The sequence below is a fragment of the Apteryx rowi genome, unplaced genomic scaffold (genome assembly GCF_003343035.1).
Source record: "Apteryx rowi isolate R43461 unplaced genomic scaffold, aptRow1 scaffold_322, whole genome shotgun sequence".
In the NCBI taxonomy this organism is placed as follows: Eukaryota; Metazoa; Chordata; class Aves; order Apterygiformes; family Apterygidae; genus Apteryx; species Apteryx rowi.
The window spans coordinates 668,006-690,146 of record NW_020449664.1 but is presented as its reverse complement, the minus strand read 5'-3'; the positions used below and the strand labels follow the sequence as shown (position 1 = coordinate 690,146).

Genomic DNA, 22,141 nt, shown 5'->3' with positions numbered 1-22,141 from the left:
ACCAAGGAGAAAGTGAGATAGTATTTGCTAAAAATAAACATACTCAAATTAACAGACTTGAATAACATATACCCAAGTGTCTAAAAGAGCCTAGCTGAGGAGTTGCCTGAACCACTGATGTTAATACTTAAAAACTCTTGATAATCTGTGAATTTCCAAAGGATTGGTAGAGCGTTGTTTCTATTCCAGGTGATTCAGGAAAGTATAGTTTGTTTAGATTAGCATCAGTGCTGGATATAATAATGAAGAATTTAATTTGGAACTCAATCAACAAAGAATTAGACAATGAAAATACAGTTAATATCATACAGTGTGGTTCCATGGAAGATGGAAGTAGACCTGTTGTATTTCTTGACAGCTTTATAGGCCTGGTTAAAATGAGGACTCTGTTTGTACAGTGTGTTTTGACTTCTCCTTAATAACCATATGATATGTATAAATAAATTAAATGGAGTTAACAGAGAGAGTATGTCTTAGATGCATTAGAAAGTCATTCAATGACAAATTTCAGAACACCTCTGCTAAGGAGAATGTACCARTCTGTGGGTCCATTCCTCAAAAGGTTTCCTTAAATTTTTTGTTTGCAGCAGCTGAACACTTCTATCCATGTTCAAAATAATGACAAAAACCCTGTATCTATAAGGATTGGAAATACCACAAACACTGGTGGAATAGCTAACAATAAAGACAAGTTTCTGTTACAGGGTGATCTGGCTTTCCCCCTTAAATAGTCACATTCCAGCAGAGTTACAGTGACCATGCAAGGTAACATATCTGCAAGCAGAGAATACAGATTACAGGGTGTGAGATTACCTTGGAAAAAATAACTCAGCAAAGGACATGAGTATCTCCAAGATAACTGTGTTAAAATTATCTGCTTGTGTAGGATATGACAGAGATACTTTGTTTGTATATGTAAAGGACATTAACTTCAAGAGGGATGTGAACTTGCATATCTAGCTGCAGTGTTGGAAAACCACCAAAAATTACTTTGTGCAAGTCAGATATTCACACCTCAGGATGAATCTGGAATTACTGAGTAGCGTTCAAAAAAGGCCCTCAAAATGCTTCAGGAGATGAAAAAAGGCTTGTGAGACTTGAGGAATTCAGCTTGTTCAGTGTATTGAACAAAGGGTGATGAGGGGCAATAACTCTGGTGTGTAGGTGTTTAATTCCATTGCCTGGTTTGAAGGGAGACAGATCACAGCAGATCTCAATGTATTTACAGAAGTTCCCCTGGATACTGCAGTCATGAATTTTAGTGAAATCCCATTTCAAAGTATTTCTGCACCAATACGTGCTATGTCCAGAGAATGAGATTGTGGGAGAGGTAGGAAAGACAGTCAAGATCTCACAAGGAGCAGCTTGTGACATAAATCACAATCTAAAGAATTTTGGAACCTTTCTCAGATTTGAATTCTTTGAAAGGCTGAAATTGGCAGTCAGAAGTTCAGAGCACTCTGTTCTCTGGAGTGATATATGAGTTTTTTCCTGTTGGTGAAGATTTTCCCCCCAAACACCCTGGGTTTTGTCTGCTGGTCTGGGTATGTCCTGGTTCGTGAACTCATTGTTGTCCTGGTAGATGGCTGTAACTAAGCTCTGGAACAGAACGAACTTACTTCTGGCTTCAGAGTTCACACTCCTTTAAGTAATTCTTCTTACTCCTTGGAATTTGCATTGTTCAGCTGAGTGTTGGTATTCACAGTCAGGTCAGGCTTCTTCTTAGGTTCTGCTTTGTGAAGGTACAGACAGATACCACATAATGAATAAATTTGGTTCTTTCTGTCTTTCTTCAGAACTCAGTCCTAATTTTCTGATAATACTGTGCATTTCTCTAAACTGCTCATTGGTTAACATCATTTGGGTAATGAAGTGCCTGGAATGGGACTGCAGCATGCTTGCTGAGGCTACAAGGATAGCATCTTTGTCATCCTTCGTCAATCAAATGTTACATTATCATAACTTTGGATATCAGTAACCATTAACTGATTGCAAGGGCATAGAGAAAGCTGTTCTTTATATCTTTTTCCCATAGTCTAACCTTAACTAGGAACATTTAGTTTGTCCCAGCGGTATTTGCACCATGCTAGGGATTGCTGAATGTAATGTTGATCTCCACATAGGTGACATTTCCTTGAAGCGGAAGATTCCTCAAATGCTTTAAAGTAGCTAGCTGTGCTGAACCCGGATTTATATTTCAAGAAATTGTGGGGACTGAGACCACCACATGAGCAGGCAGTAGCTTTCAAGGAAGGTGGGTACAGGTTTTGTTATGGTCCCAAAAGTACTTCTGGAGATGTGGCCTTTTAATTTTTCCTTTCTTTTATTCATTCTTTGTAGTAGTGGCAAAGGTACCAGTCTCTCCTCCTGCTGACAAATAGATACACCTAAGTTTACAGAATTAGCAAGCCTGTTATCCTCATCAGAGGAGATAATTTGCTGAAAGAGGGAAAAGGCTTCCATGCATCTAGATTAGGAGCAAAAATTAAAGTAAGGAAAAGAGATCACTGTTAGAAGTGTGTTCTTGGGCAGCCAACAGCAGTGTAAGGAGCACAAGGGGAGAGCCAGAGTGGAAGACCATGGTAGGCAGAAATCAGTTTAGCTGTTCCATACATTATCTGAGTTATAAGCATTCAGGACATCAGCAAAATTAATATATAAAAGAACAGAGAAGTAACTAAATGGCGAAAGACAGGAAACATGGACAAATAAGAACAGTTTCTTTTAAAATATATGATGAATTCCATCTGCAGAAAAATAATCTGAACTCCAGATCTTCAGAATTTTCAGGAAGGGAAGGAATCTGAAGCACAGCAACACTGAGGTCATCTGCAAATAACTGTGAAATCTGTGCAGTTTTTCTGATCRACACATACACTCTGCCCCACCCATGCTGGTCTGGCTCACTCAGGAAGACATTTGCACTCTTTTCATTAACTTCGGGATGCACAGTTACACAGCTGGTTGATCCACTCAACTGATGCAGTCAGTTGATTCACTCAACTGATACAGCCGGCTCACCCACTCAGCTGATATAGTCTTTTATGTAGAACGAAGGCCACCCTCCAGTCCCCTTTGCACTGAGATATAAGTTCAGCTTTCTTTGCAACAGCTGTGGTTAGTCACTCCGTTGATTCTTCCCTGAGCTTCATGAGCGCATAGCCTTTGCCTGTCTCTTCTGAGCCTTCTTCCATTGTAGGTGTTCATTGGTTGGTCACAAGGAGGGATTAGTACTATTACACTAGGCGCGTAAGAGTTCATCTGGAGTGATATCCCACCCGGGACACCTGTGTTCAAGGAAGATGAATTCAGGCAGGAACAGGAGCAGAGAAAAGCTACTGAGACAGTCAGGAGAATGGAGACATTATCTCCTATGACAGACTGCTAAAGGCTCATATCCCTATCAGCTGCTGGGAGGGATCAGACAACGTACAAAGTGCCCCACTGGGCCAGACTGATGGTCCATTCGCCCAGTTCCCTGTCTCTGACAGCAGCATTAGGAGATGTTATTTAAGGAGAGTGCATGTGCCTGGCCACTTTGGGTGGTCCATTCTCCTTGTAACCTCCAGCATCCAGAGTCACAGTGCTGGGGACATTAGCAGGAATGACCCTGCTGAGTCCTGTTAGTATCTGTGTGTGGACCTGCTGTCCAAGAATGCATCTAGTCTCTTTTTGAATCTGCCAGTACTGTCCGCCTCCACAGCCTCCCATGAGAGCAGGCTGCAGAAGTTCACTGCCTGCTGCATAAAGAAGTACTTGCTTTTGTCTGTTTTGATCTGACCTGCCACTAGTAGTTCATCGAGTGCCCCCTCCTCCTAGTACTAGACTGTGTCTCTCCCTGAGCCTTCTCCTCTCCAAACTGGAGAGACCAGCCTTCTCAGTCTCTCATCGTAGAGCAGATGCTCCATGCCCACGATCATGTTAGTTGTCCTTCTCTGGACCTTCTCTAACTCCGTGGCTTCCTCCCTGAGATGCTGAGACCAGACCCGCACACAGCACTGAAGGTGTGTGCATACAGGATCGACATAATCCCAAATGACATTGTCCACTTTGCTCTCCGTCTCCTTGCTGGTGATGTATTTTGTTGGCTTTTCTGACCGCTGCTGCACACTGGGACCATAATTTTGAGAGCTGTCAGTACTGACTCCAAGACCTTTCTGGAATTGTAACCACCAGTTGCATATTCAGTATCGTGTAGCAGGGTTCAGACGACTTTTCCCTTGAAACATTACTTTGCATTTATTTACATGGATGCTCATTTGCCACCTTTGCCCATGAACTCAGTCTGAGGAGTCCTCCTGCATTTCWTCAGCACTGATACATCATTTGGTTATTCAGAAGAGTTTATATCAACCACAAACTTTGACATAGTATCTTCAGATTCCTGTGTATGCTCTTTTATGCTTTGCAGCCGCTTTCTGCATGATTTGATTCTTGATCTGTTGCCTTCCTCCAGGCCATAATCATGATTTCTAACATCTGGGCATCCTCACCAAGCAGCTGTGTCCAACTGTGAGCTAACCTGTTTCTCCAACATGTTCTTCCCTTTGTATTTTGAAATTTTCAAAATGAACCATTAGAGGAACTTTTTTCAGATGAGTGTTTAACCAAAAAACTTCACAGTTGCAGAGTCTGGTAGTTCATCTTCTTGGGTATCACCAACAATCAGGTGTGAATCAGGACTTCATATTGTTTAGGAATATTTTCTTCTTTTCAGACGTTACTGCATCGTACATGCAACTGTCTGACCAATTTCCTCTGTGATTAGCTTTGCTCTATAACATTCATCATTGACCTTCTATTTTATTTTGGCTTCTTGACTGCTTTCTCACCTGCTTTCTGCAAGACATGATTGTTGCTCGTCAGGCTGAGTTGCAGTTTCCTGATTTTTGAGCACCTGCTTGTTTTTATTCCATCTTTCACATATGGCTTGGCAAAATGTGACAAATACTTCAAGGTTGTCATCTGGAAGACCTTTAGAGTGCTGTTCCCTCTGTTTTGGTCAGCAGCAGTCATGTTATTTTTTTCCATAGGCCAAGTTGTTGTCACATTCCAGACCCCAATGATCAAGATTTTCTTTGCAGATCTTGTAACCTAACCCAGCTCTGGCACATTTCTGGCCAGTTTGGTTGTAGCTTTGGGCTGACATTCTTCTGGCCAAGGGTGTTTGGGAGAGTCACAGTCAAGTCAGGTTTTCAGCTTCCCCAGGTAAGCCTGGCACTGAGAATCTCTGCACTTATTGCCGAATGTCATATTTTTCCTTGTCTTTCACAGCTGGTTCCTTAGCATGCTTAATAAAGCTAGTGTTGATCTCTTCTGCTGCTGCTTTTTCATGCTTTGGACAGTCAAGGAATGCCCAACAGCAGAATAAAATTGCCTAATGCTGTCTATGATTTTGTTTCTTACGGCTTTTTCTAGGAGTTGTTCACGTATTGTCACATTCGAGACACATTGGGCAAAAAGCTCTCTAACCACATTGATACCTTTTCTTCATCCCAGATCTTACTAAGTTATAAACAATTGAAAATCAACATTTTCCATCTGTCACTTGAGCTGTCAGCAAAAACTTCAACAGCCTGCCAAAATACTAATAGAATATGAATGCTCAGGTCTAAACCAAACCGCTTCTGCCAAGCAATGCCAGCAGCTAATGCTCCCCTCGAGACCACACACTCTGGCTTTTGCCAGAAGTGCTGCAACAGGATGGAGAAGGGGGAGAAAACCTCACCTTTTCAGCCCTCAGGATCAAAACTTCTCATTCTTGCTTCTGTCTGTATTCTAGTAACCTAAAAAATCCAAACTGCTGCCCATTTGGGTGGACATGTTCGGATGATTAAAAATGAAACAGAAAGCATAGGCGTGTTCTATCAATATTTCTGTTCTTTATTTGGAAAGGAGCAGGGTGATGTGCATGTATCACATGCAGATGATGAAATACTTTTCAATCCATTAGTAACTGAAGCTGTCAGCATCTTCCAGGTGGTAATTTTTTATGTTTTTTCATTTTTTAAATTTTATAATGCTGGGGAAATGCCAAAAGACTAGCAGAGTGCTAATGTTCAGAAGGGGCAAGAAGGATGATCCAGTTAATTATAAACCTGTGAGGCTGGTATCAGTTGCTGGCAAAAAATGGACAAGCAGGTACTGTAGTCAGCTGATAAAGAATTAAAGGGTAGACCAGAAAGTCTCATAAAACAAAATTAATTTCATTCTTTGAGGTGACAGGTAACTGTTCAGACGTAATAGATTTTTGTAAGGCCGTTGTTTACTGCTGTATAACGTTTTCATTACAAAATTAGTGGTTAACAGAATCAGTGGAGCACATGTTAAATGGTTCACAAATTTGCTAAATGACAGATCTTCATAAGTAATTGTCAGTGAGGAAGCATCACTTGCTAGCTGTTTCTAGATGGTCTGTCTAGGATTTAGTTCAAGAGCTGGTACTATTTAGTATTTTCATAAATGTTCTGAAGTAAACCTGAAATCACTGCTAATTAAATTTACAGATGACCTAAGGTCTAAAGTGTTTGGTAACAAGGGAGTGGAGCAGATCTGCAGAGTGAGCTGAACCACTTAGCAAAGGCGAACTTCATAAAACAAGATTGATACAGCCACATGTAGTTCTGCATCTAGGAAAAAGCACTGCAAGGCAAAGCCACAGGATGGGAGGCAGGAACCAGGAAAATGGTGACTCTGGAAATGACTGTAGGATCATGAATGCTGTGAGTACTCACTGAGTGCTGTGGCAAAAGTACAAATAAGATCCTTAGATGAAAGAAGCTAGACAAAAAAGTGGGATCAGTACTGGAATACTCCATGCAGCCCTGATGTCTGCTGTTTAAATGTATTTTAAAAAATTAAAGAGCTTGCAAAGAATAACCACTGAAGTGTTTTGGGATCAGGAGAAAATACAGGATAACGCTGCTCCAGAATTCAATCATTCAATCCAGTTCATCCAAAAAGAAGATTAAGAGGTCATTTAACTAGAGTACACTGGTAATTTCATCACAATCAAATGTTCTGAGGAAAATGTATGTTTTCATGAAAACTGAATGGGGGAAATATTTGAAATAAAACAATAATTTTAAAAGCATTATATCTTAGAAAATGTTGATGTTCCATTTCAGAATTTAGTTCAATGCCTTTTTTCATTTTTATATTTTTATGCTGTTTCGTAGGAAACAGCAGTACTGCTTACAAATTGCAAATGTTATAATAACCTACATATTTTTAATTATTTAAACAACAACAGTTCAATCTACCCTGAATTAGTATTAATTAATACACCTTAGACTTTATTTACTTTAAGACAGAACATCTCCAGCTGTATTTGAAACAAATAGAAAAAAAGCATTCTTGAAATGTCAAAGTTTCCAACATCYTGGACATTCTGCATTTTAATCTGTTGTGCATTTGATCACAGTATATGTGCTCTATAATGCAGAGGATGATACTATTAGTAAGGAGGGTGGGACTGTGCAGTAAAGAAGGGTATGACAAGAACCAGTGACAGAAAATCGATTTCTTGCTAGTTTAAAATAGGAAGAGACTTTTTTTAAGCAGTGGGAATTGCTACACATTTGGAACAAACATTCAGGGAAGGGCTGGATTCTCCATCTCCTGGTATCTTGGAGCAGAGACTTGAAAACGTTTTCGTGGGGCTGATGAGAGGCATAACTGAGTGAAATTCAAAAGCCTGTGGTATGCAAGAGAGAACAGAATGCTTCTGGTCTTTAAATTTAGGGTGACAAAATTAATGTTGCATGGACAACCTAAATCTGTCATTACCTAGCTTTTGAGTGCTTCACTTCTGGAAGCATATGTTCTCTTAGCATAAACATTTATATTGCCCATAGTAGTCCCATTAGTAGTATTGCCCATAGATAATCACATTTGTTATTTGCCACCATTAATTATCTAATGTCTACAGTAACAGCAGCCCTGGAATATACAAGGGATGTAAAAAGCGAATGCCAAAGTGTGCAGGCCAGTCTTTTTTTTTTTTAGAAAGTGGGTAACTGAGTCACAAAAATTGAAGCCGGTTTTTCCGGCTGTGGACAGTCTAAACCATGGCATTCTCATCCCCATTATACCTAAGCCTCGGTTTCCAGAGTGAGGCTCCATTCTGTTAATGCAGTGGCGARCCCTGTGTTCATTGCTGCTTGTTAAATGTCTAAGTAGTGAGACTTCATTTTTATTTATTTCTTGTTTTCCTGTCTTAGTCTTATTACCTAGTGTCGTGTCACAACCAAGTGCTTATTATCTAAGAAGCTGATATATTATACTTGCACTAAAAACAGTGACATGAGTGAGCTTCCAGTACGTCTCCTGTAGGCTGCTGGAAAGATTTGATCGACTTGCTGACAGCTAGAGGGGCTGTATTTTTGGGTTGCCCAGATAAGTTTCTCCATCTGCGAAATGTGGATTGTTACTGTTGAAGTCAGGGCAGCTGAACTGTTCCATGTGAGAGGCCCTGTACTCCATCTCCTGTTCTACGCTGATGCAAGTGCATTTCCAGTGTGTCTCGTAGGCCTGGAACACAGCCCGAGGCTTGCAAATCCAGGAACCTTCGATACAATTGCCAAATACGCAGACAGAACTTGGAAATGCCCAATTTTTAGTGATCTGTCTTGACAGCCCAGTAGAAAGGTGGAAGTTCAATTCTTGCTACCTGGCGGTAGCCCTGGTGCATGCTGGTTTCTACTGGCCTGTTGCAGCTCTCCCAGCTGCAGCTTCTTCAGAAGGTTGAGGTCACAAATAGGTGACATCCCACAGGGATAGTTTAAATATGACAATGTGCTATGATGGAGCATAAACAGATTTGCAGAGATGCAAAATCACCTGGTTCGGGTCTTGTCATCGGGCAGTATTGCTCTCTGCTTGTTTTCTGTGTCATAGGCAGTTTTTATACTGGTCTGTTTCTGTTTGTGTCCTAGGTGAATGGTGTGAACGTGGTGAAGGTGGGGCACAAGCAGGTGGTCTCATTGATCCGGCAAGGGGGGAATCACCTGGTGATGAAGGTTGTTTCCGTCAGCCGCAAGCCAGAATCAGAAGAAGTTGTTCGGAAAAAGGGTAGGTGTAGAGTTTCCTGGTATTCTGAATAGTGGGGTTTGCATGGCTTAAATGTAAGCAGMCATGCAGAAGCATGGGGGCCTATCGGGATAAGTCTGCGCAGCGTGCAAGATGTATAGTGAGGACAGCTGACAAGGCTGCTGAGCTGTGGCTGCTGAGAAAGGAGGACACTGTGTGCAGAATACCTGCCCACACCAGTCTGGCACTCACCCCTTAAAGTGGAGCCACCCTTTACCGAGGGCATGAAAACTCCTGAGCGCGTAGCACCGATGAACTGTGCTGAAACCAGGATGTGCGTTGTAGCGGGGATGTAACTAGGCAGTGATGCAGTCAGGATGGTCTTTAGGTGGGGAGGCTGAGTCAGAGCATTGCAGCTGCTGCCGGGGAAGCTGGGCACAGTCAAGGGCTGCCTGCCAAGCCTCCTGAAAGTCCCTTTCGGCACCAGGCCACAGGACGCCGACAGCTCTGTTCTCACTCTGGTGTTGTTTGCTCTCAGTGAAGCTCAGAGTTGGCTCCTCCTCAGGAGCAGAGTTGCTTCTGGCACCTACAGCCTAGGTGGTGACCCATACGGCCGGCAGGCAGTCTGCCCTGGGGGGCAGATGGGCTTCAGGGAGCAGAGACTCCCTCTGCTTTGGGGGATGTCATGGTGGAGAACTGCCCCTGCTGGGGGTGAGGGGTTGTCATTGGTGAAAATTGCTGTTTGGGGGGGTAAGAGGAGTCATGATGGAGAACTGCTCCTGCTGGGAGTCTGCGGGGTGTCATGGTGGAGAACTGCCCTTGCCAGGCTTGAGTAGTTGTCATGGTGGAAAATTGCTATTGTTGGGAGTAGGGGGGCATCGTGATGGAGAACTGCTCCTGCTGTACATATGGGGGATGTCATGGTGGAGAACTGTCCCTGCTGGGGGTGAGGGGTTGTCATTGGTGGAAAATTGCTGTTGTTGGGAGTAGGGGGAGTGTCATGATGGAGGACTGCTCCTGCTGCATGTATGGGGGGTGTCATGGTGGAGAACTGCTCCTGCTGGCGGTGGGGGGGTTGTCATTGGTGGAAAATTGCTCCTGTTGGGGATAGGGGGGGTTAYGATGGAGTCTGGGGGGTGCCATGGTGGAGAACTGCCCTGCAGGGATGCGGGGGATGTCATGATGGAGAATGTCCCTGCTGGTGCAGGAGGTGTCATGATGGAGAGCTGTCCCACAGGGGTGCAGGAGGTATTGTGGTGGAAAACTACCCCCATGGGGATGTGGGGAGTGTCATGGTGGAGAACGGCACCCACAGAGGTTTGGGGGGGTGTCATAGTGGAGAATTGGCTCCATGAGAGTGTAGGGGTGACAGGGTGGTGAATGATCCCCAGGGGGACTCTGGGGGTGAAGAGTAGTCCCCGTGGGGGTGTTAGGTGTTGTGGGAGGTGTCAGGATGGAGAACAGCCCTCATAGGGACGTGGGGGGTTTCAGGGTGGAGCCTGTCCCTGCTTGGGGTGTTGCCATGGATGGGAGCTGCCCCATGGGCTGGGGGGTCCTGGGGGCATGGCCCAACCTGGGACTGCTCATGCGGAAAGTTCTGTGGAGCCTCTGGAAGGCTTTTTGGCCTATGCCCCATGGTTCCCTGCGTCCTGGAGCAGAGCCGAGAACCTCGGCTAGAGGCTGGGCYGGAGGGACAGTCTGGTCATGGGCTGCTGTGCTCGTGGCCAGCAGGGACAAGGCAGCCCTTGGCATGGGGAGTAGCCAGCTGTGCACGGCAGGGACACATCCAAGGGCAGCCAGCTGAGCACAGTAGAGGCACATCTGGGGGCAGCCAGCTGAGGAGCAGAAGGGCATATCCCAAGGGTAGGCAGCTGTGCGGGGTGGTGGCACACCTGAGGGAAGCCAGCTGTGGAGGGCAGGGGCACATCTGGGGGCAGCCAGCTGTGGAGGGCAAGAGCACATCTCAGTGGTAGCCAGCTGTGCGGGGTGGAGGCAAATCTGGGGGCAGCCAGCTGTGCAGGGCAGGGTCACATCCCAAGCATAGCCAGCTGTGCAGGCCAGGGCACATCTGGGTGCAGCCAGCTGTGGAGGGTAAAGGCACATCCCAAGCATAGCTAGCTGTGCAGGGCAGGGACACGTCTGAGGGCAGCAGCTGTGGTGGGTAAGGGGACATCCCAAGCATATCCAGCTGTGGAGAGCAGGGGCACATCTGGGGGCAGCCGGCTGCGCAGGGCAGGGGCAGGGGCACCCTGCCTGCACCTGCTCCGGCTGTGGCGGGAGGGAGCCGGTGGGGCAGGAGCGTTTTCCCGAGGAGCGTGGCTGGGAGCCAGGCGCTCGGGGATGGAGGTTGAGGCGCTCCAAAGGCAACACGCGAGGAGTGGGGGAGGGAGGCAGCGCTGCGTGCTGACACGAAGAGCTGTAATTATATTGTCGCTGCACAAAAGCACGAGTCGTGGGAAAGGCTGAGGCTCAGGAAGCRCTGCTGGGATCGCTGTGGGTGCCGCTCTCCGCTTCTCCCAGTGCTTTCGGCCCTCGATCTCCCTGCGGCGAGCAGCTGCCCGCGGCGGAGCTCCTGCCTCTGGCCGCGGCCGCTCGGCCCGAGGACCCGGACGGCTGCTCTTCCCAGCGCGGAGGCCGAGCGTGGAGCCAAGCCCTCCGCCCTGGGTGCCGAGAGAGCGAGCCGGCCGCCGAGCGCCGGCCGGGACCGCTGCTGCCGCTGCCGCGGGGCGGCCGCGGGGCACACCAGCGCTGCGGGCAGGCGCCGGGCCCCCTTCCTTCCCGAGCCCGGGGCTTGCCTTTTTTTCGCTGCCGGTAATGGAGGCCTGTGTGGGACTAGCGCTTTCTGCCTGAAATCCGCCCCTGTTGGGGTCTCTGATGCAGGCGGCTCCAGCACAAGCCTGAAGCGCTGGTTCCCATGGCAACGCCCGAGAGCGTTGAATCCCGTATTGTTACAGCGGAGCGGGCGAGGAGGAGGAGGAGGCACCCGAAGTGAAGAGGAAAAGCCTTCAACTCGTCTCCGCTCCGGAGGGCTCATGGCATGGACCGTCTCTGTCTCTCCGGCAGAGCCCGCGGCAGGCCTGGCGAGGGAGCTCCTCCGGCCAGCGCTGCCCCGTAGCGCCGCGCCCCCGTCTTGCGGGGCTTGCCGCGTGGTGAGCCATGTGTCTGATCCGCCTGCCTCAGAGACTTCCAGCTCCAGAGCTTCGCTAGGGCCTGGGGAGCCTCATCCAGTCCTGGATACAGACTGAATCGAGAGAGAGAGACGAGGGTGGGTGGCTGTTTCGCTGAGCGATGCGCTCCGCTATGAGGCGGGAATGAGAGACTGAAAATCAGGCCTCCTGGACTTGTTTCTCCCTCCTACCCTCCACCCATGGCGTGTGTGGAGGGGAAGCAGCCATCAGAGCTGTTTGCTGAGTCCCACAGGCAGGCAGCCAGCTGCCTGAGAGATTTAATTTGAGAAAGCGGCTTTCATAGCCGTAGCATCTACTGTAGCTGCAGGGGGGCATGAGCAGCGCAGGGACATGACTCGGACTCTCCTTTGCTGAGGGCCGTGGGACCCTGGGCAGTGTTCACTTCCTTGTAGGAGCCACCAGCCCTTCTGCGCCGGGGGCCTGCCCCATGCCTTCGGGACTAAGCTACCGAGACGATGAAGAAGTTCGCTTCTACACGCAGCCTCAATAAGATTCTGCAGCAGTGCGACTCCTCATCCCGCGAGTACGAGGAGATCCAGGCTGTGGAGAAGAAGTGGCATCTACATCTGGCCACTCCTCGTAAGTTCCTGGACAAGAAATGCAAAATGCCGTCTCTCTTCCTTTCAGCTCCGCCACCTCCCAAGAGAGCTCCCAGTACCACCCTGACTCTGCGTTCCAAGTCCATGACAGCTGAGCTGGAAGAACTAGGTAAGCAAGCAACATGGGGGCACGTGCGTGCATGCAGAGGTGCATGATGAGCATGCGTGGGCTGTGGCGAGAGCAAGCAGCACCCTCAGCATTCGTTTTCCTAAGGTGTGCATGAATGTGAGCTCCAGGTGGTGTTTGTACCTTCCGCACTGAAGTTTCTGCTGTGCTTAGCTGTGTGTGGGGTGCAGGGGACTGAGAGTCACTGTCAGCAGCACAGACTCGGGGAGCAGCTCATGGTAGAGTCAATCCACCTTTTCGTTGCCACCTCCTCAGAGAGACAGACTGGGGAAAGGGAAATTGGGTGCCTCTGCGTCTGCTTGCGGAAAGGCTGGTGTCCCTCGTGCCTGTGTTCTTCCAGGCGCCCTGCCCCTCTCACAGTCTTATCAGCCCGTTGTTTTTATTTTCCTCTACCTTTAGGCAGATACCACATGCTGCCAGATAAGCTGGCATCCCCATGGACACCCCCTCCCCTCCCCCCTTACACACACACATGCATATGCACACATGCTCACACATTCTGCTGTCACTACAGAGCCTACCCACGTTTCCAGATGCTTTGGTATCCCAGCTTGCATCTACATGTTCCTGTATTCTCTCAAAGCCTCTCCACCCCCTCCCTCTGTTCTCACTTTCAGATATCCCATGAAGAAGCCCCTCACTCTTCCACGTATTCTAGCAACCTTGTTGAGCCCACACACTTCCCAGTGCTCTGGTCTCCCCGCAGAGCTCCTGGATAGCCTCAGACCTGCTCAGGGCCATATGGGTGTCAGCGTTCCCACAGCCTTCTGACTGCAGTTTGTTTCTTGCACATCGAATTAACGGCACATTTTGAAGCACGTTGTGTCCTATGCGCTACCAAGGCCATAGGGCAGCTGACAAGGTGCCTCTGCGGAGGCGTAACATGCCAGCTCAGCTGCGTGGTTCAGGGAGGCTGCTTAGCTGAACGCCCGCGTGGTGGTCATCTAAAGTTCTGGCACCGGAAGGTGCACGAGGAACCTCCTTGCCCTTTGATTTTCGAGCACCCTCTTAGGACAGTCAAACTCTGGCTTGCAATTCTGATGCGTATGTATTTGGCTCTGCTGAGATGGGTTGTTCAGGGCTGACACATGGCTGGAATCAGATATGCCAGAAGACTAGAATTAGAGCATCGGTAGAGCTAAAGAAGGAACCTTTCTCAGCACTGCCTACTGTCCTGGCTCTTGCTTGTACTATTTGTATTTATATCTTTGCTGTGTGAAAATGTGGTAATGCGTACAGATGTGCTTGCTCGCCATGGCAGAAACACTGTGTGTGGCAGACTCCTGTCCTGCCTGAGAGGAGACCACCTGAGAGACAGAAGTCTAGGCAGCTGACCCCACCACTATCCTCTTTTTTAGGGCATTAAAACAAAGTCCGTGACCTTTCTCACTCCACTCTGCCCTGCTTGGGCTTTGGCTTGACCCTTGCGCTCTTTGTTTTTAGTCAGTGTTTCCATCACCATAATACATGCATGTCCAGGCTTTACAACAACCCTGCAAGGTTCTCCTGAAAGAAATAGACCTTGAGGTTTAAGGCTCATGCTCTCAAACATGGGCTTGAAGAAAGAAATCAGTATTTAAGGGTTTGTATCAAGTGATGTATTTTATGCTAAGCGCACTGCCCTGTTTTTCACCCTAGCCTGTTCCCCATTTTTCCAGACCCTTTGTCGCTAAGCCTGAAAAAGTACTATGTTTAGTGGTAGCCATTAGGAGAGGATTTAGAATAGCCAGTTTCTTCCACTTTCTTGTTCTTCCCTTTGCGCAGATACTGCGCAGGCACCACGGTTCATATTTTTACTCCCAGTTACTGGTACTGAAAGCAGTTTCTAATCGGTGTGATAAGTGTCTGCTTGCATTGATAGGCAGCATGTTGCTTTCTGTGAGAACATTTTCCTTAGCTGCATGTGCCCATCTTCACAGAATGCCAGGCCCAAGTCAAAGACTGGCACACTTCATATGCATGCCTTTGCAGAGAGACAGACGCACAAACCGTGGCACTTTGCCTTGCAAGTAACTGTGCATAAATGTGCAAGTGGAACATGGGACATCACCACGGGACAGGCTGCACCTTGGAAACTGTAACCTGCACAGGTGTGCAGGAATGGTGCACAATTTGCATGTGTTTTGACAAGCACAGCTGTTGGGCATGACGGGGAAGGGTGCAAACTCGTGGAAAGGGAAGTCACGAAAAGCAAAGAAATATCTCTGCCGGAGAATATATTAAAGATGAGTCCTCCAGGTCTCCCTGAGAATTTTGTATCTAGATTCTGCCTCCCTTCTACCTTGAGAGGGACTAGGAGCAAGCATCTGCCCCATATCTCCCAGGAGGGGGATTTATAGATAGTAATTGCTCTGAGTCCCCATGTTTTCCAGGAAGTTTTAGAGTAGTACCTAGTTCATATCTTGTGGAACAGGGAGTGTTTTATAGCCAGTCCCATCACGCATCTCCAGGGAGAGGGTGTAGGGAAAATGGAGGACTGTTCTTCTTTCACTTTGTCTCTTAGTGGTTGATCCTTTCCTGCTTTTACTGCAAAGGGAGGGTTTTAGTGCAGGTCAGCATCCTTGCAGCTCAGTGGTATGCAAATTTAGAGCCCAGCCTGCCTCCCATCTGCTTTTCTGAGGGGAAGATGATATTAGTGAAAGGGCATTTCTGCCTGCAACACCATAAAAGGGGTTTTATTGGCTGATCCCTGCCTCTTTCTCCTTGAAGAGAGGTGTCAGCCTGTCCCTCTCTTGCAGCTTGTAGTACATCTCATGTGCCCATGGTACTATCTTAAAATTTTCTAGGCTGTGTGTTGTACCAGTGCTCCTGGAAAAGCAGATTCCTAGTAAGTTGCTAACAAAGTACTCCTGTTCCCCAGTCCTGACTTTTGACTGGAGACTGTCTTTGGGAGACTTGTATGCGAGACTGCTGACTCTTCTCAGTGAGCAGTGAGGGATTAAAAGCTTTTAAAAGGATTTCTCCACAATTCAAGCATTAAATGCCATCCAGGCCTCTTCACAATCTTACTTCCTTCTGATGTCACACCTTTCCTGACCATCATTCTCTTTTGCTAGTCGGAGTAAAAAGAAGTGTTGGAGTCAGCTCAGATCTAGTTCCAACCGTGCAGCCTAATCGCAGGGCACAGAGGGGAATCGGCCTGGCCTGTGTCACTTCATGCCAGAGCACAGCGCCAGAACATGCGTTTGTATTCCCACGGAAGGGCAGTAAAGCTAAGGAGGTTGCACATGATGCTGCCCAGTCACATTTGAGAAGTAGGCCTGAGGCCAGGACCAAGCACTGCCCGAACCTTGATCTGGAGAGCCGCACTGTGAGGCACCTGCAGGGAGAGACATGCACTATACTGTCAGAGCCTGATCATGTCAGCATGCTGGGAGGCAGGAGAGAGTGTGGGGAAGAAGCAAAGAAGCAGATAGCAAGGATAAGGCTGGGAATGAAAGCAGGAACTGTGCATGCCATTCATGTTTTGTGTTTTGTTTCTTGATTCCAAGCCTCCATGCGGAGAAGAAAAGGGGGTGAGTGAAACTGCACATCCTGGGACTCATCCTTTCCCTGTCAAACACCCAGAAAAGCATCCCAGTCCTCACTGTAGAAAGGTCATGATGCATCACAAGAAGTTGGCCCCAGGTTGCCATCCCCTGGCTGTCATGAGCMAGCTTAGTCTAAAGAAAGTCCTGAGTAATGGCAGAGGTCTGCAGAGCTAACCTCCCCTCCCAGTGCAGCAACAGCAGGGAGCAGTCACCATATACATCTCTAGTAGAGGCCAGCAAAAAGGCAAAACACTGTGGGGTCACATTGTGCACCGACAGGAATTTCTGTTTGTCAGCCCAGGCACAATGAAGCTCAAGGTCTGATTTCCCCACGCTTGCTTTGTGTTTGCTCCTCAGTGAATATATACCTTGTACAGGAATGTTCTATAGGATCTTAAAGTACAGTCTCCTTCAGCCCCTGGATCAAGACTTTGGAATTCCATCAGATAAAATAGCAGCCACATGCTCTGCTGTATTCAGAAATGCAAGCGCTGCCTCTGCTTCTGCCTTTGTGCAGGATGTCCTGCTTCTCCCAGCGGTCCTACACTGAGGAAGAACCTGAGGACATACCTGCTCTTCAGTCAGGGTTTGATAGCAGCTCCGAGGGCATACCTGAGTAACCTGGAGAAGAGCTAGTTTGACTACCAGTTGTTCTGGCTCCAGGTGAAGAGGGCCAACCACCATGAAGGCCCCGTTATCAGTGCCCAAGCAAGCTGGGGTAAAGCTGGATCGAGTATGACTGTATACAACTGCACCATGCAGGGTCAGTGGGGACAGTGAGTAAGGGACATTACAAAGACAGGATGTTCTTGCCAGGGCTGAGAGCCAGTAATGGAAAATCCTAAATAGAACAGGAAGGCTCATCCCATCCCAACACATTGCACTGCATTTCTCTAACGTGGAAACAGTGTAGAGGGGAGGGAGCCTGGAGCTGTGACCCCAACTCTCATCTTTTCAGAAGCAGAACTCTATTTCTGCCTTAGGAAATATGAGGGACTAACTCTTTCATCGTAAGGATGATAAAGTAGTGAAGAAGCCCAGCAGGGCTTAGAAACAGAAGGTCTATGAATGACCTCCCCAGACCACCTCTATAAAGAGCAGATCGTTCAGTACTCTCAGACACAGAGGTAATGCAGAAGCCACCTGCATCAGAGTGATCAGCAGAAGATCACTAGGAATGTCTTGACATTGAAGATGGCTGACTGCAAGTGTGTGGTGGAGAGCGCTTGTGACTTTGGACAGTCAGAACTAGGATGGACCATCCTTGGAGAGGCCCTGGTTTTCAGGGCACGTCCAGCACAGCCTCATCTCCCACCACCAGCAGCCTGAAGGCAGACAGGATACACTCAAGAATGCTTTTCTGTCTCCTGCAAAGGCATGACAGACTCAAAGTACAGTTAGTGACGATTCGTTTCCCTGCATTCTAGTGGCACTAGGAGATTGAAGGTAGAATAAAACCAGAAACTGAGGTAGAGTGAGAGGGCTAAGACTTTACTGTTACTTCTCTCACAGCACAGGGGTCCTGAAACTGAATGTAACTACAGCGCTGCCCAGAGCAACTTTCAGGAACACTTGTCAGGCACATTTCCAGTAAATGCTCCTTTTTAAAAATCAGCCTATGGCCAGTTGCTGTTACAGGTTCACAGGCTTGTTTAGCTGTGTTTAGCAATAAGGGCTGAGCCAGCTCCCATTTGTGCAAGCTGAGCGATCCTGAGACTGGTGTGGTAACTGCACCGTGCAAGTCCCACCTGGCGGTGAGGGCAAAGAATTGTGAAATCTCCCAGAGAAAACGTGGTGCGTGACCGCATCAGGAGGTCTGCTATGAAGGCCTGAAGGTTTCTGTGCCAATAAAATTCAGGAGCTGACCTGAGCTGTTTGCTTGGAATATGCACAGGTCCCTAGTCTCACCAATGGTGTTGGCTTCAGAGGTCATGCACAGTCCCCTTGGCAAAGACCATTTGCCAGTTGTTGTTTGCACTGGGCTCACTCCTCCTCAGACTGGACTTTTGAGGTGTTTTGAAATGTTTGGGACTTGGCTTTAATTTTTATAACTCAGAAGTGCTGTCTTACAAATACTAAAAGTAGACAGCTCCTGTGACCAGAACGCACACAGGTGCAGAAGCTGACCAATGAGTTATATCAGTCCCAAGTAGGGTTTCATAGGATTACATATCTGATGCTCAGAGCTCTACAGGTCACTTGGGTCACTAGGATCAGCAGTTCACCGCACCACACTGGTGACATTTCACAGTCCCAAGTTCAACAGCCAGGCTGGATGGAGACCAGAAGTTTAGAAGGCTCTACCTGAACTCAGGCAGAGCTTTTCAGCCTTACAAGACTAACGCTGCACGTGGCTCCCATAGGAGCAGGGGCAGCCATACCCCAACAGACCCTACGTAAGCTGAGCACCACCCCAGCAAGCTCTATTAGCTTGGCTCTGTGCTGGACCCTGTCTAGCTCCATGCAGAGGGAGCTCAAGAAGGCTCAGTGGTTATGGTAGCCAGTGTCTCAGCACTGCGCTTTCCAATGTCCTGAGTTTCAGGAAGATTTACTACCCCAGACAGGAAATCCCCATAGCAGCCAGCAGCTCTGTCCGAGTGAGTAAGCCCTCCTGGCGCTGAGTGGTATGAAAGAAATGCAGAACAGTTGCTCTGCAGGTATTAGGGAGCAGCAAGAGCCAGCTGCTCTTAAAGGATGGGGAGCCAGGACCAAGCATGATACGGCCAACAGGCCAGGGGCTGCACCAGTCGGTGCCCAGCCCCACAGTGTCTGTGCAAGTTGAGCAGGGCAGACTTGGGGATGGTAGTCAGGTTCAACCAAGAGTCGAGATCATCAGACAAGTTTGTATTGAAGAGGTCTGAGGTCAGGCCGTGAAATCAGGTCAGGACCTGGTCTGGTGAGGGTAATCAGGGTCAGACACAGCCCAGTGATTGCCAGGCAGGTCCATAACGACAAGGCAAGGCCAAGGTCAAGCTAGGAAGTTGGTCCATGGGTTGGGGTGCAGATCAGCAGGGTCCATGGCCAGGCACAGGCATAGCTGTGATAGCGCCACAGACAGGTACTCCTGCAACATAGCTCAGCCAGGGACCAAAGCCCCAGCCCTGAGCGTAAATGCAGCTCCTGGGCCCTTGGGCAGGGGATGTGCAGGGAGGCCCCAAGTGAGTCTGGTCAGGGCCATTAAGGCCTGTTAATACAATCAGGGAGAAAACATCCCAGTTTGCTGCTAACTGCTGCTGAACCCTGACTGACTCCCATGGAGTTGCTTGGGCAGTTCTTTTCTGCGATGTTCTACATAGCTTATGTTCCCTGTGACATCTGGGTTTTCCCATTACCTGGAGTCACCCTGGCCCCCCTCCCCCTATTAACCCAGTTAGGGGGGATTTGATCTCAATCCGAATATCAAAAAAATATATATATGGGCAAAAATTTGCTCTTTTAAGCTAAACAAATAGGCTTCCTCAAAACCCTGCAGCTAGAAGCAGATTCCCAAACTTGAGCGTTGGCAAGTCAATACTCAAACATTAGATAAAACGTTAAAAGTTCCCTCAGCTGCACAGATGCAGTAGGGATGGGAGAGTGCAGTAGTACAGCCGTACAGCACTGCTTATGCTGTGCTGTGCTGACAGCTGGAGTTCCCTCATGTGTGTGAGGTCGGTGCTTGGTTTCTCATAGTGGATGGGTGGGCTGTTCTATGGATGCTTAAGAAATCTTTGTTTGCAGGGCTGGTTGGGGAGGAGAAGACTGAATGGCAGCTTTCTCAAACTCTGTTTTCAACAGGCCTATGAACCATTCTCCAAAAGTGGAAATTTGCTCTCTACTTAACCACACAAAAGAGGATGGGCTTGTCCTAGGGGATCTGTCTTGATACAATGGCCCTTGCTAACTGGTTTGCCTTTATGTTTGGATTTTCAGAGAAACTGGATGAGATTTTGGCAGCAGCTGAGCCCTCGCTGAGAGCAGACATTGTCGAAGCAGATTCTAGGGCAGCCACTGTGAAGCAGCGACCAACAAGCCGGCGCATCACGCCAGCAGAAATCAGTGTGAGACAGGAGGGCTTATGGTGGGAGAGGGAAGGGACTGGTGCAAGGGCACAAAGTACTGGGTCATATGCTGAATGCGGGCAGCAAAAGACTTGGATTAGGAAGTGGTTTCACAGGGTGGAGTGGAAAACAGAGTCTGGGTGAAGATAGAGGTGCAGAGAGAGCAGGAGTCCAGACGGGTGGTAGAAGAGCTGACCCAAGCTTTTGAGCACTTCTTCACRAATATGAGGTTGATGACAGGAAGGATATAAGAATATATCTGAAGAAGAGGTGGAGAGCTTAGTCGGAGAGCTTAGTCTGGCTGAGATTTTCAGGATGTGAACCTGGCTATTAGGAAACATTATAAAAGAGAAAAATGTAGTCTGTGAGGGGAAAGAGGGATGGAGTAGGAGTGAGGATGCAAGCTCCAGGTTAGTCTGAGTTCTGAAAGCACACTGCAGGCAGTGGGAGGCAGCTTCTGGAACAGGAGATAAAATGGGACAAGATGATTCTGAACAGAGATTGGTCTGTCTGAAACCTTCACACACAAGGAAGGCTGCTGTGTCTAGATTCACTGCCACCAATCCTTGAGGGAGCAGTCTGAAATCCAGGGAGGTCCTAKGTATTATCACACCATGGTCACAAAGTGCTCAAGAACCAGCAAGGGGAAGCAGGCAAGTAGGAGAGAAGAAGGAAGGATTTATCCTTTAAAGGGCTAATGGCACAAATTCTGGAGACATTCTGGATGGAGAAACATTGAAGACAGATTTTTGAAGGCAGGAGCGAGGAAGGGGATTATGGTAAACTGTGGAGTCAGTACTTGTTTCCAAGGAAGCCTTCCCTCTGTTAGGCTGTCTGAGAGCCTGCTTGCAGGTGCTGCACTACAGGGACAGGGTCTGATGTGCAAACTAACTTGGTGTTATAGCTCCAACTTCATCCAGAGTTAGAAGAATCAGATGGACTAAGATGAAGTATTGTTTCCTTTCAGCTGATTTTCACAGATGTCAAGAATGGAAATTTCCTTTTTTTTCCTTTCACAGTCACTCTTTGAACGCCAGGGTATGGCAGCACATTCAGGGGTCCTTTCAGGAGCTGAGAAACCCCACGTTTCACTGCGCAAAGGAATTCCACGAACAAAATCTGTAGGTAAGACAAACTGTGGGGAAATCAGTTCCTAAAGAGGAGAGGTAGTCCTTGTGAAGCGTTCATGCCAGCGCCTGAGCCTACAGAAAAGACTCAGCCCTCCTTAACTATCTTATAACTGAAATCTATTAAGAGTGGATGTGTAATGTGATTTCTAAATGAAAGTTGCATGTGTCCTGAAAAACCTGATCTAACATTGACATTAGGTCTGCTTTGAGCAGAAGGTTGGACTAGAGACCTCCAGAGGTCCCTTCTTCTGTGATTCTGTTTGTGGGACTGCCRGGGGTAGGGAAATTTCTCCCACTCTCCATGCTTGCAAACTGAGATCGATGGATGATTTTCTGTCTGCCCGTGTTGCAGCTGGGCTGGGAGCACAGTGTGCTAAATACATGGGTGGTTGAGCTTAAGACCATGAACTGTAACAGACTGAGCCACTGGAGCAGGTAACGACTGACATTTTCTAAGAACAAACAGGATAGGGGCTTGTAACAGGCACTCGTCTACA

The 22,141-nt window shown here is 47.9% G+C and overlaps 1 protein-coding gene across 1 annotated transcript in view; it reads left to right on the top strand.

Annotated features, from left to right (window-relative positions):
- The window catches only part of SHANK3 (SH3 and multiple ankyrin repeat domains 3), a 341,151-nt gene that overhangs the window by 278,559 nt on the left and 40,451 nt on the right, over nucleotides 1-22,141 (top strand). Inside the window, exons 18-21 of the mRNA XM_026071167.1 lie at nucleotides 8,937-9,072; nucleotides 12,846-12,926; nucleotides 20,387-20,514; nucleotides 21,534-21,639. Of these exons, the coding sequence (XP_025926952.1) occupies nucleotides 8,937-9,072; nucleotides 12,846-12,926; nucleotides 20,387-20,514; nucleotides 21,534-21,639 (451 nt within the window). The remainder of the gene's footprint in view (nucleotides 1-8,936; nucleotides 9,073-12,845; nucleotides 12,927-20,386; nucleotides 20,515-21,533; nucleotides 21,640-22,141) is intronic.